The following is a 27558-nucleotide window of genomic DNA, read 5'->3' as shown; positions in this document are numbered from 1 at the left end:
TCCTGCGGGGATGATCCCGGGTGAGGCAGAACAGGGTTGGGTGGGGTTGGTGGGGGGGTTTTGTCGTATCGTGAGGTTGGATCCTAATCCCTCGGGCTTGACTGCATCACGGTCTCGGTCGGGACAAACTGACATGTCGGCTTTAGACGTTTGAAAATGCCTGTTGGAGATTTTTCCTTTTTTTTAATTTCCCTGCACTTGGATGTGGTTTTACGGAAGGCCCGTCTGGTAAGAAAACTTTTTAGAATTGATTTGAATTGAGCTGTCAATCAAAAGATATACTGGTTTTTCAGTTTTTATTGTGTTCTGGTTTGATAAAAATGACAAGTAAAGGCCTAGTTAAGCTTCTTAGTTTTTTCTGGAAGGACTAAAATGAGTTTTTGGATTTATTTGTCCGTGTTTTGAGAGTTAAAGTATGGAGAATAGCGTATTGTTAGAAGTGATTTTAGCTCGATTTAACGGGAGGAATTGAGCGTGACAGGTGAGCGGACATCGCTGACGTTTGTCCTTTGACTGGCTAAGGTCAACTGAGATTAGATTCCATTTTTATTTTACTCATATATCAAAATAAGGGTGATAATTGTATTTTAAGCAAGGGAAGAATGTCTATAAATTGGACGATTTGAGAGAGATTGACTGTTATGTACAAAAAGTATTAAATTTGGTAATTGCATTGAGGATGGATGACTGTCAAATTATTAATTAATAACAATATCGAAAATATAGTACAGTAGTTTTTTTATCGTTCCCAGTTTTAAACGGTTCTCCTCTTTGTGCCGAATTCTTAACTGAAATTAATAATTAAAATATTTTATGGGATGCATTTATACACGACAATGCTAGAACCGAGCAGCCAAATACTATATATTTTTCTATCGAAACGACCAACCCCGAAAAAAAAAAAAAATCATGCAATATTTTTTCCTCCACTATCGTGAAGATACTTACTGATGTATATATTTTAACACTAAAATACCAATTTATTGGGTGCTCGGACGTTTGGTCCCCAGTCATTTGGTTCCATTTGGTCGCCGGTCTTTTGGTGGGAGAGAGTTTACTGTTGAAACCAGTTCTCAAAATTATATTCATGAGAGAGTTTAATTTCTCAGTACTGTTTAATATCTAAGTAGTGTTTAATATCTAACTACTGTTTAATATCTAAGTGCTGTTTAATATCTAAGTACTGTTAAATATCTAAGTACTGTTTAATATCTAAGTGCTGTTTAATATCTAAGTGCTGTTTAATATCTAAGTACTGTTTAATATCTCAGTACTGTTTAATATCTCAGTACTGTTTAATATCTCAGTACTGTTTAATATCTCAGTACTGTTGAAAACAGTAGCTGTTTAAATATTAAACTCTCTTTAATATAATTTTGAGAGCTAGTTTCAAAAGCACTTAGATATTAAACAGTAATTGGATATTAAACTCTCTCTTAGATATCAAACTCTCTCTTAGAGATCAAACTCTCTCTCATGAATATAATTTTGAAAGATGGTTTCAACAGTAAACTGTCACCAAAAGACCAGCGACCAAACATCCGGTTACGATTTATTGCTCTGTTACACCAAACCCCCCCCATTTCTTATATATTCTCCTCCCACCCAACCAAGCCCCCTAGCGGCCAGGGCCCTACATACAGCCTCGCCCACAGAACCCTTCCTAATTCCCGCCCCTGTAACACGCCATTTCTTAAGTGTTTTTTGCTGCTGTAACCGTGGCCACAATCTTTGTCGTATCCATCTAACATCCAATCACGACCTCCCTCGGTTTGAATAAAGTTCTAATAAAGATGACATCACTTTTGTTACCTTCCAGGTTGAGCATGCGAAGGTCATAGTGCATCCACGTAGCCGCTGAGGCCCCCCCGCACGTCTCGCCACACCAAAACGCATCCATTCCATTAGCGCCGAAACCTGGAGACGAAACCATGAACGACCCCTATCAAAACAACGTCAACCAACAGGCGGGCGAAACGACGGAGTACACCTACAGCCAAGATGGCGGCGGACAGGACGGATACCCCCACCAGACGGACTACCCGCCGCAAGATGAAGACGCGGCCAGCGACGCCACGGAAGGCGCCGACGAGGACGAGCAGATGTACGAGGGCGAGTACCAGGGGGTGCCGCACCCGGATGAGGTCAAGGCGGCCCGGAGGGCGGCTCGCGTGGAGGCCAGGAGGAAGGCCAAGATGGCCGCCCAGCAAGAGGAAAATGAGGAGAACCTGGCTGAACAGTATGAGAGCATCATGGAGGACTGCGGACATGGACGTTTCCAGTGGATGCTTTTCGCCGTGCTGGGTTTGGCGTTGATGGCCGACGGCGTGGATGGATTCGTGGTGGGTTTCGTCATGCCCAGCGCTGAGAAGGATATGTGCATCTCGAACTCCGACAAGGGCATGCTGGGTAAGAGACGGCGTTTGAGAGCATGTTAGTCAAGGGTGTCAAGCGAGGGTTGGTTTGTGGGTCACATTAAGACATTCAGTTTTTTTAATAGATCTAAAATAATGTTTATTTTAGGTTTTTTTTAATATATTTTTAGATTTTATACAATTATTTTTGAACTAAAAACAGAAAAAATTTGATTAAAAAATGACAATTGTTGATTTAAAAGGGGGGAAATCAGGACATTTAAAATAAATACCATTTTAGATGTAATATTTAGATTTATTTTTTTCATAAATGAATTAAAAGAACTGGATTAAAAGCTCAGAATATTCCGTTTTTTTAATAGTTTATTTTAGCTTTTTTATATATTTTTTTAGAATTTCCAAAATGATTTTTAACTAAAAACAGAGAAAAAAATGGATTAAAAATGACAATTATTGATTTATAAGGGGGAAATCAGGAAATTTAAAATAAATCTGGACCATTTTAGATATAATATTAAGATTTTTTTTAATATATGGATTAAAAGAACTAGATTAAAACCCTGAATATTCTGTTTTTAAATATATCTAAAACAATGTTTATTTTAGCTTTTTTATATATTTTTAGATTTTATAAAATGATTTTTGAACTAAAAACACAGGGGGGAAAATTATCAAAAAATGACAATTTTTGATTTATAAGGGGGAAATCAGGAAATTTAAAATAAATCTGGACAATTTTAGATATAATATTTAGATTATTTTTTTTAATAAATAGAATACAAGAACTGGATTAAAAGCCCTGAATATTCCGTTTTTAATAGATCTAAAACAATGTTTACTAATAACTTATTTTTATATATTTTTAGATTTTACAAAATGATTTTTGAACTAAACAGAAAAAAAATATTAAAAAATTACAATTATTGAATCAAAAGTGGGAAAATCAGGAAATGTAATATACATTTATACTCTTCATTTAAATTTGATCCTAAAACAGAAAGTCAACACTCATAATTTACTTTCCCGGACCACACAAAACGACACGGCGGTCCACATTTAGCCCGCGGACCTTCACTTTGACACCTGTACTTTAAACTATCAAAAAAATCGATTCAATTCCCCACAATTCCCAATCCTTCCTCTCCCATAAATAGTTTTACATTTCCACTCCCACCCTCCTGTTTATTTCTTTGCGTAAATCCACTTAAGGTTTCTCTATTGGGGGTTGTGCCCCTTGTGGATAGTAGTGAAAATGCCTCAGGCATCAGTATGCAACACGAGTCCAAATGACAAGGAAATAGCGTCTGTTCCTCTGCTCGCTAGAGCAAATGAAAGCCTCTCACCTTGTTCCCGCGGCCCGTCGAAACAGCGCCATCATTTCATCTGAACAACGGGCTCCGGGGATGCGCTAGTGTGGGAGGGAGATGGATGGGGAGGCAGGTGGTGGGTGATTGCATCTCGCCAGCAAGTGTGTGTGTGTGGCGTTCCCGAGCTAATACGGAACATGTTGCAGCCGCCATCGCCGTGCTGTCACACCCGCTCGGAGCCTCTGACGTGCTTCTGCGGGTAAAATTGGGGAGATAGGAAGGAAAGAAGGCAAATGAGATGGTGTCTTGTTTGCGGTAAAAATGGCCGTGGGTGCTGAAAATTGGGCAGAATCATCCACTTTGATTCATATAGTCATGATCCTAAGGCTGAAGCCGCAGATGGGATTCACGATTAAAAATTGTTGGTGTTTTTGGGGGGTTATATCATGGTAATGGAAATGGCAATTTATGTGTTTTAGATGTTTTTTGGGTCATTTCAAATTGTGGGTTTTTTTTAAGTATGTTTTTTTTTTGGAAAGAGATCTGGTTTTGGCTATTTTGGCTCTGATTTGGATTGTATCGGTTATTGGTAGCAGATGAAAACGTCATTGTTGATTGTTAATATTGTCATACTTACATTTAAATGTATAGTACAGTAATCCCTCGATTATTGTGGTTAATGTAGACTAAACATGGCCGCGATAAATGGAAAACTGCGAAGTAGGGTCACCAGTATTTAAAAAAAAAGTTTTTTAGCATGGATTTTCACATTATTATGAACTTTTAAAAAAAAAATTTTTTTTTTACTAAATTCCACGATAATCGAGGGATTACGGTAATCCCTCGAATATTGCGGTTAATGTAGACCAAACATGGCCTTGAAAATTGAACAATCACAAAGTTGGGCCACCCCTATGGAAAAAAAAAAATAATAAATATATATATATATATATATTTTTAAACTTCAGTGTTGAGTTTCAATGTGTATTTCCAAATTTTAATAAACTTTAAAAATATATATATTAATATTTAATAGGAGAAAAAAATCGCAAAGGCTAGACAGATGGTAAATTCTGTTAATTTAGTTAATTTTTCCAATAGTCAACTGGTTGGTGGGTGGATTGGTTGGTAGGTTGGTTAGTGAGTGGGACTGAGTTAGTCAATTCGGTAGTAAGACAGAAAATTGCCAATTGATCACTTGGTTCATTTATTCAATGGTTAATTGGTTGGTTGTTTGGTCTGAGGCTGGACAGGTGATCAATTCACTAGTAAGTAAAAACAAATGTAAAGAAATCACCTATTGGTCACTTTGTTCATTTATCCCATGATGAATTGGTTGGTGGGTTGGTTAGTTGGTCTGGGGCTGGAATGTGCTCAAGTCATTAGTAAGTCAGAAAATCACTGATTGGTCACTTAGAATATGTATCCAATGGTGAATTGAGTTTGTCATTTGGTTATTCTTTGACCATTGGTCCAATGTTTAGGTACATAGGCACGTAGATCAACTGATGGTGAATAAATGAGTCAATCAGAGAGTCATTACTTGATTGAATCTTTGCTTATTTAGTCACTCAGCCAGTCTATCTCCACGGCTAGTAATTTAGTCATTTAGTAGATGGAATGGATGGGTTAGTTACTCAGTTCATTGGCATTTGGGTCAATCAAGGCATTGTATAATTCAGGGAAAGAAAAATGTGGGTAAATACTAATTGTATGTTGCTTTTACATAAACTAGAATTGCATGAATAGCAAAGAAATGTCTACAGAAATGCGTACAAAGTCAAAATGTGTGCGATATTTACACCAAATTGCTGCTCCAAATTCTGTACAAAGCAAAACAAATGCAGGATTGGTCATTCGTGGTCACTTCCATTTTTTTATTCCGCTCGGAACTCGCACGAGCCGGACCGGGTCGGCCCACAAATCCACGGGGAAGGCTCACACGACGACTCCACGTGCCGTTAAGCCGTTTATGGGCGCGCCGTATTTTAGGACGCGTAGTAAAACAGCAGGTTGGTGACGGCTAGCGGGACTGGATGGAGATGGGGGGGGGGGGTGTCTATTAAATCCCCTTCAAGAAATAAAGAGGAACTTCCTAATGGTTTCTATCTAATGGGCAGCGCGGCGGGTCGGTGTTAGAAACCGTGCAAAAAATGACTCAACCGGACTTGAACACCTGCTGACCGAGTGGGCGCCATTAACAAATCCGTAATGGCGGCGGAAAAACATTTGCCGGCGGCCGACTTGGCCGTTTTATGACGCTGACCTTTATTTCTTTTTCCTGCCGCATGAATATTCAAGCGTCTCGATCGTTGGAGTCAACATGGAGTGAGTGTGTAAAAACATACGTCAGCAAATCAAAAGGGGGGCTCTGCTACAAAAGGGCAAATGCTGCCCCCCAGTGGTCTTTTCATGCAACTACAATCAACTCATTTCAGCAGAAAGTGCTCACATGTATATTATATTTACTTACATACATGTATACGAATACTATGTGTTGACATATACATTTATACTTTATATTTACTTATTTGTTACATATTTATTTATGTCTAAAATGTATTTTTCTGTGTCTGTATTCTCACCCTCTTGCTACTGTGACAGTGAAATTTACTACACATTTCCAATACATAATCTAATACATATATTTCAGCATGGTTAGCATGTCTGACTCACAGTTCTGGGGTTGAGGGTTCGATTCTAGGTGGGTTTTCACAATGTGGAGTTTGCATGTTCTTCCCGGGCTTGAGTGGGTTTTCTCCGGGTACTCTGGTTTCCTCCCATATATACAACAACATTGATGCTAGCATGGTTGAAGACTTTAAATTGTCACTAGCTATGATTGGTTGGAATTTGTCTCCTTGTGCTCGGTGATTGGTTGGCCAGCAATTCGCCAATTTTTCCTGACTTTCTGGGAAAATGTTTTAGAAATCTATTTCTCAAATTCTATTTTCATTTTTTGTAGTGTTTCATTGGAAAAAGGTGGAAATGAATTTTAAAAAAAAATTAAAAATAAGTACAGTAATCCCTCACATATCGCGGTTAATGTAGACCAAACATGGCCGCAAAAATCAAAAAATCGCAAAGTAGGGCCACCCCTATAAAAAAAATTAAAAATAAAAAATTTATTCATTTTTTAGTGTGTATTTTCACATTTTATGAACTTAAGTAGTAGCAGTATGAATCACGAAGTAAGGCCACCCCTATTTAAAAAAAATTAAAATAAAGTATTTATTCATTTTTAGTGTGTATTTACACATTTTATGAATTTAAGAAAAAATGTAATAAATAGCAGAAAAAAATCATGCTAAGTGAAGTCGTGATACTCGAGGGATTACTGTATTATATTCCATTAAATAGCAGAATATTTGTTATGAATTAGAATCTGCAGACAATCTCGCGTCTTACTGTTATTGCATATGAAAAATATCATTTTCCATTTCTTAATAAGCAAGCAAAAGTACTAGAAAAACTCAATTTAAATATGTATTTGTCTCTAGGCTTACTGGTGTACGTGGCCATGATGGTTGGCGCACTAGTATGGGGCGGTCTATGCGACAAGATGGGTCGCAGAAAGTGTCTGATCTACGTTCTGTCTATCGACCTGATCTTCTCCTTCCTGTCCTGTTTCGCCCAAAGCTACGGTTTCTTTCTCTTCTTCAGGTTCTGCTCCGGCTTTGGGTAAGACCGCCTACATTTACCCGCATAATTACATATACAAAACCTGACCTTTACCGTTTATAATACATTTATATTTATTTATGCTCCCATTTGCATTCTATGGGAATAAATAACATCGAGTGGATCATTGACTATTAACCTTTTGGCGGGTGAAAAAATGTTTATAGTCAAGTATTTAAATGTTGGGCAAAGTGACAAGAAGTATATTTCAATATATTTTCTAGGATTGGTGGTTCTATTCCGATTGTGTACACCTACTTCACGGAATTCCTCCAGATGGACAAACGGGGAGAACATCTCAGCTGGCTTTGCATGTTTTGGATGTTGGGGGGTCTCTATGCATCCTTCACTGCTTGGGGGATTATTCCCCATTATGGTAACACCCACATTTTTGTGACTGTTGAAGAAAAGATGCTAAGTGTTAGCAATTTTTTTTTTTTTTAAATGTAGTTTTTTGAGAAAGTTACATCATCAAAGTGGCCAATTTTCTATAGATTTGATTGGCTAATGAGCTCTAAAATGATTATAATGGTATTTTGAGGCTGTGGTGGTGGCTACAGCGTTTGTTAGCATCAGGTTTTTAGCGGTAAATGCTAAACTGAGATAGTAAAAAACTGTGGTAGCGCAATTTATGAAATTCATTGGTGCCAGGAGTAGTTTTGTGAGCTAAATTTCTCCGAAATTGAAATGTATTTCATATTTTAGAGGCCTAATCCTTTCCACGGTACCAAATATTAGCAATTTAACCATTAAAAATGTATAAAAGTATGACAATTTTGTATGAAAATGTGATATACAACTGGCTAAAATAGGAAAACAAGCTAATATTTTTTTCAAGCTAATACAAAAACAAACATGTTAAAACATTTTCTAGTTTTTGAGAATGAAAAGTGAAAGGGCACAACTTTACGACTTAAAAAACTAAAAAAAAAAACTTTTTTGGTGTCCATGTTCAAAAATAAAGGATAATTTAGCTTTAAGCATGAATTAAATACAGTACAGAGGAATAAGTGTATTTATGTTTCAGGGGATGCTTGAATTTTAAGATTATGCATTTAATGGATTTCTCCATTTTCGCTCGCAGGGGGTGCTGGAGCATATCCCAGCCAACAATGAGCACTAGGTGGGGGACATCATTAATCAGTGGCCAGCCAATCGCAAGGGATTTTTATTTCAATTTCTTTCATATCCCAAGACAAATTTTCCAACTGCTGCCTTTCTTAACCTGAATATTTTATATGTAGAAACATTCATAAGTAGAGGTATATCCTTTCAACCTGTTTTCCTATTAGCCAGAGCTCCGGTGCTATCTTCTAGCATTTTAGGGCATTCGGAAAGAATCACAAAACTAGTAGTACCGTATTTTTACGACTATAAGGCGCACCTAAAAGTCTTAAAAAAAATTTCCAAAATAGACAGTGCGCCTTATAATCCAGTGCGCCTTATATATGGACCTAAACAGAAACCCAAAAACGACAAACCACCACTGTCGGATATTAAAAAAACACAAATGCCTGAACTGAAACAATACTGTTAAATATGCAGATGCCATCTTAGTTTACAACATCTTCCATCATATAGCTCCTCCCCCACTGCAAGATTTTATACTAAAAAATCCAAAAGATCAATAATGGCTGGCTCTAGAGGTGACTGTAAGGTAGTGAGATCTTCATACCTGGAAGTCAATAGCAATTACCGTATTTTCACCACTATAAGGCGCACTTAAGTCTTACATTTTCTCCAAAATAGACAGTGCGCCTTATAATACACTGCGCCTTATATATGGAAAAAATGTCATTCATTGAGGGTGCGCCTTAAAATGTGGTGCGCCTTATAGTCGTACAAATATGGTAATTGCTACTACATATCAACAATAACTTACCCTGAAACGTTTCCAGGTTGGGGATTCGCCATCGGCACCGAATTCCAGATGCACAGCTGGAGGCTCTTCATCCTCGTGTGTCTTTTTCCCGCCTTGGCCGCTCTGGTGGGCGTGGTCTTCATGCCGGAAAGTCCACGGTTCCTCCTGGAGGTCAGAATTACTCGTATTAGTCTCCTCCTTTGCAATGTCATAACGCCAAACCCCCTCCGTCCAGAAAGCAACACGACGTCGCTACGCCAAGTTAGCGAACGTTCGCTAAGCTGTCAACCGGAACACCGTGCACCTTGTCAGTCGTCACTTAACCTCATGCGGTCTTATTATTGGCTCAGTTTGTGACAGACAGGGGTTGGAATACAAACACTCTTGCACAACTGCATACCTGGTTGGAGTGTGGAGTGTAAAAATAGAGCCGAAGGCAGAGGTGACGGCTGGACTGTCATTTTTATTTGCGGAACTAATAAATCACCAGGGGAGTCGGTGGTTTTGGAGAAATTGTTCCAGCGCATTTTGTAGTACAGGTTATCCTCATACTAGGAAGAGATGGTGTGCCCATGGGGCTGAAGAACATGACGTACATTTTCATACATATTAGTACAGTGGTACCTTGAGATATGAGCTTAATTCGTTGAGGGAATGAGCTCGTATGTCGATTTACTCAAATGAACTTTCCATAGAAATGAACTAAAAACTAATTAATTTGTTCCAACCCTCTGAAAAAACACCAAAAACAGGATATTGGATTGAAAAAAACTTTGCATTTGGTCTAATCCGCCATCTATTAACAAAGTAACAAATAACTAGTGCTTTAATAGTACTAAAATGTATTTAATAATATTAAAATTAGATAAATTTTGCAGATGGGAAACTTTTTGCATGGCAACCTGCTAGTAACATAACAAACAAATTTAAATAAACTTGGATTACAATGCAGACACTCAAAAATAAGTTTAATCTAACTTTACACTAAACTTAATTCTAATTTTGTTTTAAATGTTGATACCTTTCTTCTCCCGGGTAAGCGCTATTGGCCCCGCCTCCACCCTGATTTTCAGTTGCAACCTATCGAGAGTTGTTTGCTTTAGTCTTCTCTCCAAAATATCCTGAAAATGATGCACACAAATGTCCTCACAATAGGATAATGCAAGACCACTCGCCAACACAAAAAAAACTTAGTGTCTCATATCTTAAGATAAATATTTGCCCGAAAATTGACTCGTATCTCAAATTGCTTGTATATCGAGGTACCACTGCATTGCACATTTACTCATCCTAACCCATACTAATAATTATAATGGCAAAAAAATGCAAAATAATAAATCAATACAAAGATATTTATCATTTTAGAGTGCACGACATGATGAGGCTTGGATGGTGCTACGTCGGGTTCACGACACCAATTGGAAAGCCAAAGGCGAACCAGAAAGAGTCTTCACAGTGAGTCGTTCGTTCACAACCAACTGAATCCATTGGCAATAGATAAGACATTTAACGTTGTTGTCCAGGTGAGTAATATCAAGGCGCCAGAAACGCAAGAGGACGAGTTCATCGAGATCCAAAGCGACACAGGCACCGCCTTCCAACGATGGACCGTCAGACATGTGACCATGTTGCAACAGGTGGCTCAAAGAGCCGTTTGGGGTCCTGACAAGTCGGTTTTCACCCTTAACCGTGTTCTTGTGTTTTGTCCCTCAGGTAATGGCTAACGTGATGTCGTTATCAGCGCCAGAGTTGAGGCTGCAAGGACTTTTTCTGGTTATCGTCTGGTTCTGTCTGGCCTTCAGGTGATTTTCGATCAAGGGTGTCAAACTTGGTTCGTGGGCCGTGTTAATGTAGATTCGGTTTCATGTGGGCCGGACGGACCATTGCATTTTTTTTTTTTTAATCAGACGAAAATCCCTAAATATTCAGTTTTTTAACGATTTCAAACATTGTTTATTTTTTAACTATTTTTCTTAGTCAGGGAAAAAATCTTTTAAGCATTTGTTTTTCATTCCAAAAGGAAATAAAATTAAAAAAAATTAAATATTAAAGTGGAAAACAGAAAATATTTGAATATAATTATTTTTAGCTTTTGCAAAATGTTTTTTGAACTAAAAACACAAAGAAAAAAATTGGATTAAAAATTGCAATAATTGCTGTAAAAAACAGGAAATATAATATACATCTATAATCTTCATTCAAATTTGTTCCTAAGACAAAAAGTCGCCACTCATGATTGACATTCTCGGCCGTACAAAATGATGCGGCGGGCCAGATTTGGCCCCCAAACCGCCACTTTGACACCTGTATTTCAAATAGTAGTTCTGAAAGTATGATTTCTTGAAATATAATTTAAGATGTAGCAGTTTTTAACAAAAGAGACCGAAATAGCAAAAAAAAATTACATTCTAGAATATTAGTATGTTTTGGCTAAAAAAAAAAAATGAATTATGGAACAATCGGGTCCTGTTAGCCCCCAAAAAATAAAAATGCTAACGCTTGTTTGCGCCCGTTAGCTACCACGGCCTTGGAGTATGGTTCCCCGACATGATCAAGTACATGCAGTTCCAAGAGTACGAATCCAAAGTACGCATTTTCCACCGGGAACGCGTGGAGCGCTTCCACTTCAACTTTTCGCTGGTCAACCAAGTCCACCGTGAGGGCGAGTACATCCACGACAAGTCTGTTTACAACCGCCCTCCAAATTTAATCAACTATTACGGCAACGGAACTTTTTGTCTTCAACTCTGTCTCCATTCATTTTAGGTTCGCCAACATCGAGATCAAATCAGTCAAATTTGAAGACTCTTTGTTCGAAAACTGCTATTTTGAGGACGTCAAGTCCACCAACAGCTTCTTTGAGAACTGCACCATCAAAAACACTGTTTTCTACAACACAGGTGGCGCCACTGAGTCCAAATCTGCCCACGAATGAACAAAATTGAGTGGAATGAATGAATGCATGTTGTTTTTCACCAGATTTCTGGCAGGAGAAATTCAAAGAATGTCGAATGGAGAACACTACATTTCTACACCCCAAAAAAGGCTGCCATCTCAATTTCCAGGAGGAGAATGATATCGTCATCTATCTAGTCAGCTTTTTGGGTAGCTTAGCCGTGCTACCTGGCAACATCATCTCAGCGCTCTTTATGGACAAGATTGGACGGATTCGAATGATAGGTCAGTTCCTTGTATTAAACAGACAAAGGTTTTAAAAGTCCTAATAGAGTGGTACCTTGAGATAAGAGCTTAATTTGTTGAGGGACTGAGCTCGTATGTCGATTTACTTGTAACGCAAATGAACGTTTCCCATAGAAATGAACTAAAAACTAATAAATTCGTTCTAATCCTTTGAAAAAACACCAAAAACTGGATCGTGGATTGGAAAAACATTTTTATTTGTTCTAATTCGCCATCTATTGAGAAAGTAACAAATAAGTAGTGGTTTAATAGTGCTAAAATTAGACAGATTTTGTTGAGGGGAGATTTTTTGCATGGCAACGTGTTCGTAACATCAAAAACAAATTTAAATGAAATTGGATTACTATACCGGCACTCAAAAATACTGTTCCCTTCAAAATATTCCCAAAATGATGCACACAAATGTTCTCACGATAGGATAACGCATAACCACTTTCTACCGAAAAGTAGTATATAAATATTTTTAAAAAACACTGTCTCATCTTTCCAGGTGGTTCCATGTTGGGATCATCTGCATGTACCTTCTTACTCCTACTGAGCTTTAGCCAAGGAGCGGTCATCTGTTGGCAGTGTCTGTTCTACGGCGCTAGCGTAGCAGCCTGGAACGGATTGGAAGTCATTTCTGTGGAGCTGTACCCTTCAGCTAAAAGGTAGAACCAAACCATGTTTGTTCATTTCTTCTTTTGGTACGTAGACTAGAATCTAACTGAGCTAGCCAAATGATTCTATTGGCCCACAAATATTGACCGTGACCGGACGTTTGGTCGCCGGACGTTTTGGTCGCCCGGACGTTTTGGTCGCCCGGACGTTTTGGTCGCCCGGACGTTTTGGTCGCCCGGACGTTTTGGTCGCCCGGACGTTTTGGTCGCCCGGACGTTTTGGTCGCCCGGACGTTTTGGTCGCCCGGACGTTTTGGTCGCCCGGACGTTTTGATCGCCGGACGTTTTGATCGCCGGACGTTTTGGTCGCCGGACGTTTTGGTCGCCGGACGTTTTGGTCGCCGGACGTTTTGATCGCCGGACGTTTTGGTCGCCGGACGTTTTGGTCGCCGGACGTTTTGGTCGCCGGACGTTTGGCCGCCGGACGTTTGGCCGCCGGACGTTTGGCCGCCGGACGTTTGGCCGCCGGACGTTTGGCCGCCGGACGTTTGGCCGCCGGACGTTTGGCCGCCGGACGTTTGGCCGCCGGACGTTTGGTCGCCGGACGTTTGGTCGCCGGACGTTTGGTCACCGGACGTTTGGTCGCCGGACGTTTGGTCGCCGGACGTTTGGTCGCCGGCTAAATGTACCTAGATATTAAAAAGTTCTTAGATATTAAACACAGTACTTAGATATTAAATTATACTTAGTTATTAAACAGTACTTAGATATTAAACGGTACTTAGACATTAAACAGTACTTAGATATTAAACTCTCTCTCTATCAACATTTGACCAGCGACCAAACGTCTAAACACCCCATTGACGAATTAAACATCCTTCTCCGCTATGTCATTTCAGAGGCACCGCATTCGGCATCCTCAACGGCGTCTGCAAGTTAGCCGCCATCATCGCTAGCTTCATCTTTGCGGCGTTCATAGGCGTCACCAAGATCATCCCCATCTTCTTGGCCTTCGCGGCACTAGTTTGCGGGGGTCTGCTGGCCCTCAAATTACCCGAGACCCGGGAGAAGATCCTATCTTGAAGAAAGCCATGCGTCGCCACCCACGCCAACACCGCCGCCGCCAACAGGCCGCTTAACTACGGCGGACCTCCAGTTTTTCCGGCGGAATCAGAACTGAAATGTTTTACATGGCCCGCCAGGACCTTCACCAACTGTTCCCGTTCCAATCCTCAGGTCCACCTGGATCGTGCGTGAGTGTGAAACTAGTATTTGTCAGTTTAGTGATCTTCTCCTCTCTTCGGTTTACACATTCATGTAGTGACAAAATTTTAGGGCAAGCTTTAAGAAGACAGGCTTAAAAAGTTGTTGTACTATTTCCAGTCGCCACGTTGTGCTTTGGTTCCGATCCCAAAAGAACGAAAGTTTCCACCGAGCGGTGTTTTGGGCGATAAAGTGCGGGGGAAACAAACAAAATGGCCGCCGTCGTTGTTTACCATGTGGCCTTCTTCATCTACGCTAATTTTTTTGGCGGCTAACACGTAACGTTTACGATCAAAACGGCAAATCGGCTGGATTTTAGTTGAATTTTAACGTTCTTACAGTTACGCTAACTCACATACGTAAATACATTTTTGAACAAAAATATGCTAATCAGCTAGCTTAAGCCGCTAAGGCTTTACCAAACAAAATCAGAATTTAGCTGACCCAATTTACCGCCTGGTGGAAACTGTTCAACAACCGATATCCCAGAAATTTCTTTGTTTATCCCGCACTCGTGTACTGTTTTGTATATCGCGCTTAGCTAATTTCCCCGTTTAAGCGTTCTAGTTTTGAAGTTATTTGGTCTTCCGGATTTTTTTTTCATCCCATTTTGTCGTCAAGTCGTGTCTTGTAGTTTTAATTTTCAGTTTTGTTTTTTTTCCCAATGTTGTGTGTGTGTGATTGTGTGTTTTTTAATTGAAATGATTCCATTTTTTTGCTATAATGTTCTCACTGTAACATTGTTATGACTGACAAAGAAGATTCTTACACAAACCTGCTGCGTTTTTTGACAACATGTGTCAATATTTCTGAGGAGTGTGTGACTTTTTTTCGTTTCTTGCCATGCGTGTGTGTGTGTGTGTGTGATTGTACTTTAACAAAATAGTTAATATATAATATTTGTGCGTGTACATATATTACTAGAACTGTGTAAATTAGATGTAAGATAGTAATTCTGTCATGACTTGAATAAAGACAAGGGGTGTTGATCTGCTGTTTTGCTTTATGTAATTCAAGAAAAATGAGAACCCAAATATGTAAATATCTCAATAATATGGTCCAGTTTGTTTAAATTTGGACAGTTTGCAGATTTCTTGTTGTACAATTATTACAAATTAAACATACATTTTCTGATAGATAACAAAGCTATTGGAGAAATAGGAACAGAAAAAAATATTTGTTATATGTGTAAGATATTTGAAGAATGGGGTTTTTGCATGGTAACGTGCTCGTACCATAAACAAATTTAAATTAATTTGGATTACAATGTAGACACTTAAAAATATGTTTAATCTAACTTTACACTAAATTAAATTCTAATGTTGTTTTAAATAAATGTGATCTGACGTTAAACTAAAGTTAAACGTTTTATTTGTCCTAATTCACCATCTATTAAGAAAGTAACAGATAACTAGTGGTTTAATCGGACTAAAATGTGTTTAATACGACTAAAATTAGACGGATTTGGCAAAAATAAATTTTATCTAACCTTACATTAAACTAAATTCTAATTTTGTTTTAAAATTTGATACCTTTCTTCTCCTGGGTTGGTTGTATTGGCCCCGCCTCCACCCTGACTTTCAGATGCAACCTATCGAGGGTTGTTTACTTTTGCCTTCCCTTCAAAATATCCCAAAAATGATGCACACTAATATCCTCACGATAGGATAACACATGACCACTTGCCAACAAGAAGTAATATATACTCCTCTCATATTAGCGAACAAGCTCCGCCATTTGCACTGACTAACGGGGGGAAAAAACAGTGAAAAAATGCAAAGCTTCGCCCAGTGCTCGTAGATACATTACACAAGGGAGTTGCGACGGGAAAGACAGTGGCCATGATGTTCTTATGAGCAGCCTCTCACGTCCGCCATATGCTCGTATATCAAAATTTGTCTCATATGTCAAGACAAATATTTCCCCAAAATTGTACTCGTATCTCAAGACAAATATTTGCCCAGAATATTACTTGTATCTCAAGACAAATATTTGCCCAAAATTGTACTCGTATCTCAAGACAACTATTTGCCCAAAATTGTACTCGTATCTCAAGACAACTATTTGCCCAAAATTTTACTCGTATCTCAAGACAAATATTTGCCCAAAATTGTACTCATATCTCAAGACAAATATTTGCCCCAAATTGTACTCGTATCTCAAGACAAAAATTTGCCCGAAATTGTACTCGTATCTCAAGACAAAAATTTCCCCAAAATTGTACTCGTATCTCAAGACAAATATTTGCCCAAAATTGTACTCGTATCTCAAATTGCTCGTATGTCGGGGCATTACTGTATGTTGGAATGAATAATCCATTTTATTAAGAATGTACAATGCTTTTTAAACATTAATTTGGTCGGTTATTGTCTTTTATTAGAATTTGAGACTGATTACAGATTATGAACCCTGTGCTACAGTTCCCGTCTAACATGGGGTGCGAAAGTGAGCTTCCATGTGCAAAAAAACAAAAAAAACATGTCAGCACACAAGTGTGAGCTAGTCCTAGTAGGAGGACATATTTACTCTGACATACTCATGACGATCAGTCATGAAGAAGACGATGAAGACGGCGTGTTCCTCTTTATCAAAAATTTAATCGGTTCACCCAATCAGAGCTGCCAAATGTCACCTATCATATTTTCAAGTAAGAAAAGGGAATTTTCAGATTTTCAAAATAAATCGTTAAATTAATGTGGCCAGGGAAGAATAAAAACTTTCCATATTTTCATTTTTTTGCAGGTAAATTGTTTGATACACAATATTGAGTAGTTAGGTAAAGACTGGTGTAGTAAATTACAGAATATTTGTTGTTTTTTTGGTGACTAATACAGGGGTGTCAAACATACGGCCCGCGGGCCGGATCCGGCCCGTCTGGTGGTTTGGCACGGCCCGGGGAAGAAAGCTGCATTGTATAAAAAATGAATTTTCTTTAAAGGTTGTAGTTATTGTATTATCCGCTAGGGGCGCAGTGTTTTAGTATGTGAAGACAACATGAATTGACATTTATTTATGTTCTTATGTTATTCTCTTGTTCATAATATATTGTTCATAATGTAAAAGGAAAATTCTGTTAATAAACATTTTGATAATTGACTCATTTTTTGCACTAATTATTAGTATTAGTGACTAATACAAAGGAAAAAAGTGGGTTTATTGTTAGTTCTATGTCATTTTACAATGAGTTTACTTGATCTCAAATGAAGTTGTATTCGGCCCGCAGACCAAAGGGACTTTGACGCCCCTGGTGTAGATTAATGGAATATTAACTCATTAATGGTGGTGAAGAGTGTGGCGGTCCACCTCTGAATAACCTCCTGCTCCAACCTCCTTTCACGCCTAAAGTGTCCAAAGTGACTCCCTCAATCTCGGCACCCCCGCTAAAATAACCACACATAAACAAACATGGCTGATTTGGAAGAACATCTGCATGAATGAAGTTGGGTTTAAAAATGGATTCAAGTATGTTTTCGAGGGGAAATTTCCATTCACAAATTGATAGTCATTGATAAGGAAATTAACAGATTTTTTTCCAATGGAACTATGATAGGTTTTAAAATTGAAGTGTTGGTTAAAATAGTCTTTAAAATTTTGATAGATTTTTTTCCCTGTAGTATATTTTGCCTGATTACTTGCTATTTTTAGCTCATATATGTATTTTTTTAGTTTTTTTCTTCTGTTATCATCTTTTATTTTCCTTTTTATATTGCACATAAATATTTTTATGAGGACTTATTTTTGTGCATTTTTAAATGTAATTTTATGAGGACTTTTTGTGCACTTTTAAATGTAATTTTATGACTTATTTTTGTGTAATTTAAATGTAATTTGATGACATTTTTGTGTAATTTTAAATTTAATTTGATGACATTTTTGTGTACATTTAAATTTAATTTTATGATGATTTATTTTTGTGCACTTTTAAATTAATTTTTAGTTAAATAATGACAATAAATGCATTAAATTAAATTCAATTTTGTTTATTGTTTATCTTATCTTTTTTTTACAAATAAATAAAAAACAACCTATACTTATTCCTCCAACTTTTAATTTCATGCTCACAACATTTGAATAATAATAATTTTTTGGCCTGGCGGACATTTTTCAGAGTAATAATCTTTCAAATCCAGCCATTTATAAATAAAAACAAGACTCTTATCTCAAATCTGCAATTGCCATCATTCCAAATCCCTTTTACAGGATTGGCTGGCGGTCCCAGCCAGACAGGTGGCGCTCAGCCCAGTCCCAGAGCCTGGCTACCGTGGGTGGGTGGGCTGTGACCCCCGAGAGGTGCCAAAGTGCCTTCCGCGCTCCCACAGCCTCACCTCGGCCGCAGTGCATGGGCGGGTCGCGAGGCGGCGCGGGTTCAAGCCCGGTTCGCTTTGCCCTCCACTTGACAGCAGCTGACTGCTGTGCCCATTTAACCCTTCATTAGGAAAAATATGTTCCTTTTCAAAAAGTTTCATCTTTTTTTAAGGCTTTATTTGCTCATTTTGGAGAAAACTATTTGTTTTCTTGAACTGACAAAAATGTAAAGTAAAAATATTTATGTTAAACAGTTAAAAATTGAATTCTAACAATACTATTTGAATAAGATCTATATTTTTCTCTTAAAATACATTGTTTTTAAACTATTTAAAGTAAAAATATTTAGGTCAATAAGTACAATATGGAATTTTAACAAGACTTGTTGAGTGATATACATATTTTTCCCTTAAAATATATTGTTTTTAAACTATTTAAAGTAAAATTATTTATGTTAAAGGTTAAAAAATGGAATTTTAACAATACTTGTTGAATGATATCTATATTTCTCTCTTAAAATACATTGTTTTTAAACAATTTTAAGTAAAAATATTTATGTTAAAGGTTCAAAAATGGAATTTTAACAATACTTGTTGAATGATATCTATATTTCTCTCTTAAAATACATTGTTTTTCAACAATTTAAAGTAAAAATATTTAAAATACATTGTTTTGAAACAATTTAAAGTAAAAATATTTAAGTTAATATGTAAAAAATGGGATTTTAACAACACTTTTTGAATATCTATTTTTTCCACTTATAATACATTGTTTTTATTTATGAAAAATGATTTAAAAAAAGAACACAATGCATCATTTTGATTTTATTTTGCGTGTCTTGGAGACATTTCAAAATAAAACTTTGAGATCCAGTTATGTTCGTAAAAAAGTTGTTAAACGCAAATCTGACATTTTTTAATTGTCATTCATAACTAAAAAAAATAATTATGGATCTGTTTTAATTCTTAAGAGTTTGAATTTGATCCGATCATTTATAACTAAACTGTATTTTTAAGTGTAATTCATAAAAATATTTAAAAAATCCACCAGTGAAAAATTAGTGCTAAAAATATTGCATTCTAACAAATACAAATTAATCTTAGATATTTTTCCACTGAATATAATACAGATTTATTATTACATGTTGAATTATCCAATTTAAAAAAAGTCCGAATCTCATAAAAATTCCATTATAATGTTTTGATTGGGCTAGAAAACACTTTGAACAACTATTCATGCTCAAATAGCATTTATGTCTATTTATATCGAATTCAATTGGAATGCTGTACGCGTTGATTAATTTTAGTGATGAAAATGCGTATTTTGGGCAGGCAAAGCTTTGTCTTATAGTGGAAAAGGCGCACAGCTGAGCGCTGTTCCAACGAGAGTGAGGTTCTCACAGCTGAGGTGCGAAGTGACACCTTGGCTCTGGTCTTTTCTCATCAGTGTGAAGGCCTCGCACCTTGGCTCATTACATCCTAATCGTTACGCACTCGCATAGTAAACACTTTGACGTGCATTACGTGTACGGATCGGATTGTTTGTGATTCATTAAAGGCTTTAAATGTGTGTTCGATCTCAGCTGGGTGTCGATGTTTTCTGTTAGCGTATGAGCTAACTGATTATGACATTGCTAGCATTATTACAATGATGGCTAAGTTAGCATTTAGGTCAAATGTGAGCTAGCAAGTAGAAAACGCCAACTATTTGTTTTTATTATTATTTGGTGGACTCGTTAGCGTATGAGCTAACTGATTATGACATTGCTAGCATTATTACAATGCTAGCTAAGTTAGCATTAAGCTCAAATGTGAGCTAGCGAGTAGAAAAACGCCAACTATTTGTTATTATTATTTGGTGGACTCGTTAGCGTATGAGCTAACTGATTATGACATTGCTAGCATTATTACAATGCTGGCTAAGTTAGCATTTAGCTCAAATGTGAGCTAGCGGATTGACTAAAAAAGGCACACATTTTTATGTAATTTTTACTTTTAAATATTTAATATGGCTCTCCTGCAATAACATTTAAAAAAAAACATCAAAAAATCATATAACTTTTTCGTCTATTGCCTATTGATAAAAAAACAGTTAAAAGTCAACAAAATATTTCCTATTAATGTGGAATAAATGAAGATTTATTCCACCCTGAATTTATCCCCCTTGTACCCAACTGTTTTTTTTAATCCAGGAGGCTAAATGCTAACATTTAAGATAACATTAGCTAGCAAAACAGGCAAAATAACTCATCCTTCCCCCTCAATTTAAATCCCAAACAAGAATATTAAAAAAAACAATACATTTAAAAACAAAAGAAATTTAAAAGTGAATTCCATCATTTTTGCAACTATTATCTCAACATAATTATTTCTTACCGTTTTCCAATGCTGATTAGTCCAGATCCGAATCCTCCATAAAAATATGAAGCCATGTGTCAAACTCATTTCTCCTTAACCAAGGCCACAGACCCTGAAAAGAGAAAAAAAATAAGTGTTTATTGTTATGAAGAGGAGTCAAACTTCACACCTCTGCTCCTGCTGCTGCTTTTCCCAGCCATGGCCACTATGTGTGTGTGTGTCAGTGTGTATTTTTGTGTGTTTATGTGTGTGTGTGTTGTCGAAGAGAATGTGCGGAGGTGTCACTTGGCACCTCCCGGACTCCGGCCCGGACTTTAAAAAGGCAGCAGCTCGCGAAGAGAGCGGCACACGGGCAAGGAGCCGCCGTCTATCGCAACATGGCCGGCAGCAACATGTCTTCCGACGCCGCGCTTCAATACGGCCTGCATTACCGGCAATGGTTCTCCGATTCGGATCTCTCTGGGGTCTCTTCTCCGGAGACCCTGTCCCCGGATTCGTCCCCACCGCCAGCTCTTCTTCTACCCAAGGGCGCCAAGGCGGGTGGATACGCTTCTGGACATGCGGTGGTGGCTTCAAGGGGGAAACCCGGGAGGGTGGCGAGGGTCCGTAGCAAACAGCGTGAAAGTGCCAGTGAGAAGGAGAAGTTGAGGATGAGGGACTTGACCAAGGCTCTGCACCATTTGAGATCCTACCTACCGCCCTCTGTGGCCCCCACGGGTCAGACCCTCACCAAGATCGAGACCCTCCGCCTGGCTATTCGCTACATCTCCTTCCTGTCGGCTCAACTGGGAGACCCTTCTTCTTCCGGCTCGTCTTCTTCGTCTTCATCCTTCTCTTCATCTTCCTCGCCCTACTACTATGCTAACCCTCCACAAACCCAGCATGACATGTACGTGCAGCAGTGTCAAGGCCAGGATGGAACATTGCATTCTGGGAGTTGTAGTTTTCCAAATATGTTGCCAGAAGGAGGATCAACTTCTCAGGTAAAAATTGTAAACATTTATTTATATTTATCTATACATCTATCTCAAGCTAGCTAGCTAGCTCTCTAGCTAACCATTTGTTGATTATCTAATCATAATCTTTGTTTTTTGTTGTTTTTTTTATACAGATTGAGTACAACAATGAGTATTATTGGGTTTGACAACCCTCAACCGCCATCCAACGACTACTACTGCCTCATTGTGAAAGGAATAATTTATTACGATATTTTAACCTATTTTATCATGTCTTTTATATGTCTTTTGTATTTATGTGTAAATATGAACATGTGGAACAGGCTATTTTTATATGATTTTTTTGGATGCCACTATTTATAATAAATTTGTAGAAACAATGTCAACTGTTGTCTTTGCTTGGAGAAAAGGTGATCAATATTTTTGAGACGATTTTAGTTTTTTTTATTGATTGTTGTTTTATGCAGTGTTATGGGCAGTGATGATGACAAAGGCTACTTATGAGTGAAGAATACAATGGAATACAATACAATAAAATACAAATCCTACTACAGAAAAGTGATTGGAATTATAGAGGGGAAAAAATAATATTTGAACAAATTACAAAATAGATTACAAAAAACTGCAACTGTAGAATGCAATCCCGTGCCAAAAAAAAAAAAAAATCTGCACTGTAAAGATAAACGAAGCCAGTCCAAGATGTACCAGCCCTCTTTTTAAAAGTAAAGTGGGTAATTTTTCAAATCATGGTCCTGATAATGAAAATAAAAGAATATAATGTGTCAAATTTAAAATATGGAACAATAGGAAATAGCCTACACAAGTTTTAACGTATGAAACCATTCACAAACGCACCAACAGCACCCTCTGCTGGTGGTCACCAAGTACTGAATCATATTGTGCTTTCTCCCTTATTTTAACGAGCATGGCTAATATCGTTTACGTCACTCATTATTTGCAAAAATTGGGTATCGTGGCTATTGTACTAATAAAATTTATCACGTCTGTTATTTCGTTGGGCTTTCACATTTTGTACAGTGTTCAAAAAAGTAACATTTATGACAAAAAGTATTGTTTCACCGCAACATTCCGTAGTCACATTTGAAAAAAAAATTTGGGTAGTTTTTCCCACTCCTGCCCAATTTAAACCCAAAACCGATATATTATTAATTATACAATATTTAAAGGACGTCATATTGAATCATGCAGAAGAATGTGAATATAAAAGAGTAATAGTGAAAGAAAAGTGTACTACCTGTCCAATAGTTGGTGGTTTGCTTGTGAAGTGATGTCGCACCGCTAAGTCTAGACTGGAACTTTCCATTAAGAATGCATAGACTTTTAGCTTAGCCTCATTAGCTTCATTTGATATTCAAGCTAAGAAGACAAACTTGACCCCTTTTAGCTAATAAGAAGGGATGAAAGAGTTAACACAGAGGTGCTGATTGCTCTATTAGGACATGTTAGTAAACACATGTGGATTATATACGGATATTTTCACTTCATTAGGCACAATGAACCGCAATACACTAAGACAGTGTTTCTCAAGCATTGAGTGCCGTGTGCAATGGTCAAGGGGCCTCAGGAAATTGCAAGTCATCCAATGTAATAGTCAGAGAGAAATATTAATATGAATATAACGAGATTAAATTTTAACTATTACAAGGCTAAAATGAAAATATTGAGAACGTTAAATTATAAGTGATATTATTTAAAAAAAATCAAATTTTGAAAGTAATTTTGTTGTTTAGTTTTCTCTAGTATGAACCGGAAATACGTGCTTATTTTTGGATCACTCGAACCGGAAATTGATCAGGGTCCGCAGACATGAAGTTTTGTGACATGAGGTGAGTTTTAAAATTTTATTTTTGAATAATTTTGGAGGTTTATGTGATTCCTGCTGATAAAACTTTGATGACTATTGTTATAGACAAAATAGTTTTGAATTAAATTATTTTCCCTTGAGATTTTTTCAATTTAAAATAGGACCAATAAAGGTTTGGAAATGCTACTAAAAAAAAAAGTAATGTATTGAGGATTCTTACAACTCATATTGATCTATGTTAGTGACCATACAATTTAACTTTATTTATAACATAAGAAATCTATCAATCTAGCACTGTCCTAATCGCATATTTTTATATTTTTGCCTGATTTTGAGACCCCTAAATTCGGGTAAGAGCATATACATCAGTTTCTGTTGTCCACCTATTTTAAATAAAGCTATGACAATTTTATACTAATCTAAAAGGTGACATCAAATATCATTTTTTTTTCATCGACAATGCATCTTGCATAAATAAACCTTTAAACAGCAAATAAATCTGGTCACCAAATGCAACAAATTGACGTATTTACCTTTTTAGTGCAAGGTTTGGTCCAATTGTGTCAATATACCTACACTTCATTTATAGAAATATGCTGTATAAGCTATACATGTTTGCCCTCCATCTTGTTATTCTACTTTTTAACGCACAAAGAGAAGGTGTCAGGCCTTCTCATAACATGGCGACCTCGGAACAGGAGTTAAAAGCGACACAGCGCTTCGCGGGAACGTTACCCCGAGTTTCAATCCGTGCAAATTTACCTGACACCTGATAGGTCATTGTGAGAATTAAAAATACCTGAATTTATTCAGTTTTCATGTTTTCAACCACAATTTGGGAGGCTATTTTTTTTGGCTAAATGTATGTTTGCTATAAAAGCCATAAATGCAGTATTCTCTGTATTTTTAATGTGAAATGGAGCTTTATAGTTGTCCAAACAAGGGGTGACGTGTAAACTCTTGACACTTGCCAGCTGCTCCAGGCACACTTCAAATTCAACTACACTGGGAAAGGCCATTAATCATATAAAATAAAGGAGGCGACCTTGATGGTAGTTTTGATGTCTACTTTTAATTTCATTCATAAAGTTATCTAATCTAATCTAATCTACTTTAATTTGCATTGATCAGTAGCGTTGTTGTTTTTTAAGGTGGGGAATAGATCGTAAAATTCTGATAGTTGGTTTACTCTCATAGGAAAGATTTTGATTGGCTCCTAAAGATATCAGATTTGGATTTTTTAAGGTGTGTCAAAGTGGCGGCCCGGGGGCCAAATCTGGCCGGTCGCATCATTTTGTGTGGTCCGAGAAAGTAAATGATGAGTACCAACTTTCTGTTTTAGGATCAAAATAAAATGAAGATTATAGATTTAACGTGGGCTGGACCATTTTAGATATAATATTTAGATTTTTTTTTTTATAAATGGATTAAAAGAACTGGATTAAAATCCCTGAATATTCATTTTTTTATAGATCTAAAAAAATGATCCTAAAACAGTAAGTCAGCACTAATTATTTACTTTCCCGGGCCACTCAAAATGATGCGGTGGGACAGATTTGGCCCCCGAGCCGCCACTTTGACACAGGTGGATTAAATGAACTGGATTAAAGGGCCTGAATATTCAGTTTATTTATAGATCGAAAACAATGTTTATTTGAACTTTTTATATATAGTTTTAGATTTTACAAAATGATTTTTGAACTAAAAACTGAAAAAATGATTAAAAAATGGCAATTATTGATTTAAAAGGAGGAAAATCAGTAAATGTAATATACATCTATACTCTTCATTTTAATTTGAGCCTAAAACAGCAAATCAGCACTCATGATATACTTTCCCCGGGCCACACAAAATGATGCGGCGGGCCAGATTTAGCCCCCGGGCCACCACTCTGACACCAGTTCTTTGATACAAGTCGTTCAAACGAATTTAACGGAACCACACAATTGAACAACAAATCCCACAACGACTCACAAAGACCTAAAACAAACTTATATGTCGACCCATTAGAAAAATCATATATCGTCACATCCAAGTCAATTCAATTGTCCAAGTCTACTGACCTTCCCTCCAACGTCCCGAGGTGCGAACCCGAGTCATTCTGCAATCCCTCCCACTCGCACCTCCAATCCCCGAGCCGGGATCTTTCCCACGGGACCCCCCGGCCAAGGTGCGAGGCCCGCTCTCACGACGTCTCGGGGGTCCCCACGACCAAAGTGCCACCTCGCACCTCCCACCACATATATGAAACCACCTTTCCCCATCTCCTCACATTTCCTTCCATCATTCCTCATTGCTTCACTTCTAAAAGACCAGAAAATGGATGCTTGGTTGCAACTCCAGGAAAACCAGGACCCGGAGAAGTCCTGCCAGGTCTACAAATCCCCCTACGACCCATCTTCGGACCCGGGCTACTTTAGCGCCGGGCTATCCCCGGCTTCTTCCGAGGACTCCTTCTCTCCAGACTTGGCGGAGGCTTTGGAATCCTTCTTCTTTAGCCATCCTGCCCCGGGACCCACCAGGAAGTCCAAGTCCAGGTACCAGGGCAAGAAGCGGCAGACAGCTAGCGAACGGGAGAAGCTGAGGATGAGGGACTTGACCAAGGCCATGCACCACTTGCGGTCTTACCTACCATGCTCAAAGACCCAAGTTGGTCAAAGCTTGACCAAGATTGAGACCCTCCGCCTCGCTATACGCTATATTGCCTTCTTGTCGGCGCAGTTGGGCCTCAGTGAGGAGGCGCTGGAGCTCAGGAGTAGACCCCCAGGGCGGGTGGACCCACCGCAGACCCTCAATCAGTTCCTGGGTCACCAAGAAGAACCATGCCAGACCACCAATGTTAATGTCCAGATGTTCAACTCACAAGCTAATTGTCGGGTAAGTTGACTTTTTTAAGATAATTTCAACCTGATTTCAATGGGTTTTTTTTTATAATTTGAGTCATTGTGTATGCTAACAAGGGTCATGGTTAATTGACAAAAAATATTATAATAATCAAGAGCTATTTTAATAGTCAATTCATTTTTATGTAAAAAATTGGTTGTGATTTTCTTTTTTTCAGCTTCTCTATTGCAAATTGTCTCATGTTTTTCTTATTTTTATTTTTTCACAAAAGGGTAAAGATGTTTATTAATAATATTTTTTCATGAGAAAAAAATTAGCCAATTTTTTTTTTATTTTATATTATTTACTTTCTTAATTTTGAGGATAAACAGTTCAGAAAGTAGTCTCATATTTTTTCTTATTTTTATTTCTTCACAAAAGGATAAAAATGTATCTGTTTGTTTATAATATTATTTTCAAGAGAAAAAAATTTAGCCAATTTTTTAAAAATTGTATATTATTTACATTCTTAATTTTGAGGATAAACGGTTCAGAAAATATTCTCATATTTTTCGTTTATTTCTTCACAAAAGGGTAAAAATGTATCTCTTATGTTTATTTATAATATATTATTCAATAAAAAAAATTGGCAATTTTTATTTTATTTTTAAATTATTTGCATTCTTAATTTTGAGCATAAACGGTTCAGAAATTGAATAAATTAAATTTGGTAAAGTATGTAATGTTACATCAATATTTTTCCATTTTAAAAAAAGTATTTCTTTCTCTAGCAAGTAGTTTTAATTTTATTGAAAAATGACAATAGAAATATAATTAAAATTAATTCTCATAAATATAAACATGAAACCATTTAATTGGACCGCAAAAATTAACGTGGCGGGCCAGACTTTGCCCCCGGGGCCTTCAGTTTGACACCCCATGACATCACATGCAAAAAATAATTTCATAAAAGTCAACACAATTTTATTTAACCAAGGAATTTTC

At 37.3% G+C, this 27558-nt stretch overlaps 2 protein-coding genes and 1 long non-coding RNA gene across 3 annotated transcripts; 2 read left to right on the top strand and 1 right to left on the bottom strand.

Annotated features, from left to right (window-relative positions):
- The first annotated feature begins 75 nt into the window (after positions 1 to 75).
- sv2ba (synaptic vesicle glycoprotein 2Ba) lies at positions 76 to 15276 on the top strand. Its single transcript, XM_077712556.1, has 13 exons — positions 76 to 228; positions 1820 to 2409; positions 7183 to 7363; positions 7588 to 7739; positions 9262 to 9395; positions 10590 to 10679; positions 10748 to 10861; positions 10938 to 11026; positions 11741 to 11905; positions 11991 to 12124; positions 12204 to 12404; positions 12916 to 13075; positions 13924 to 15276. Exons 2-13 carry the CDS (start codon positions 1932 to 1934, stop codon positions 14105 to 14107), a joined length of 2082 nt encoding a protein of 693 aa, XP_077568682.1. The 5' UTR covers positions 76 to 228; positions 1820 to 1931; the 3' UTR covers positions 14108 to 15276.
- Positions 7187 to 23476, bottom strand: LOC144193905 (uncharacterized). The gene is made up of 5 exons (XR_013325788.1): positions 23161 to 23476; positions 20968 to 21061; positions 10246 to 10345; positions 9246 to 9389; positions 7187 to 7760 (listed from the first exon to the last, which is right to left on the bottom strand). It is a non-coding gene; the product is annotated as an uncharacterized LOC144193905 (long non-coding RNA).
- Positions 21148 to 22093, top strand: LOC144194129 (uncharacterized). The gene is made up of 3 exons (XM_077712980.1): positions 21148 to 21158; positions 21215 to 21932; positions 22061 to 22093. Exons 1-3 carry the CDS (start codon positions 21148 to 21150, stop codon positions 22091 to 22093), a joined length of 762 nt encoding a protein of 253 aa, XP_077569106.1.
- Positions 23477 to 27558: the final 4082 nt, after the last annotated feature.

This window comes from Stigmatopora nigra, chromosome 3, assembly GCF_051989575.1.
Source record: "Stigmatopora nigra isolate UIUO_SnigA chromosome 3, RoL_Snig_1.1, whole genome shotgun sequence".
NCBI lineage: Eukaryota > Metazoa > Chordata > Actinopteri > Syngnathiformes > Syngnathidae > Stigmatopora > Stigmatopora nigra.
This window is presented reverse-complemented; position numbering and strand designations above follow the sequence as displayed.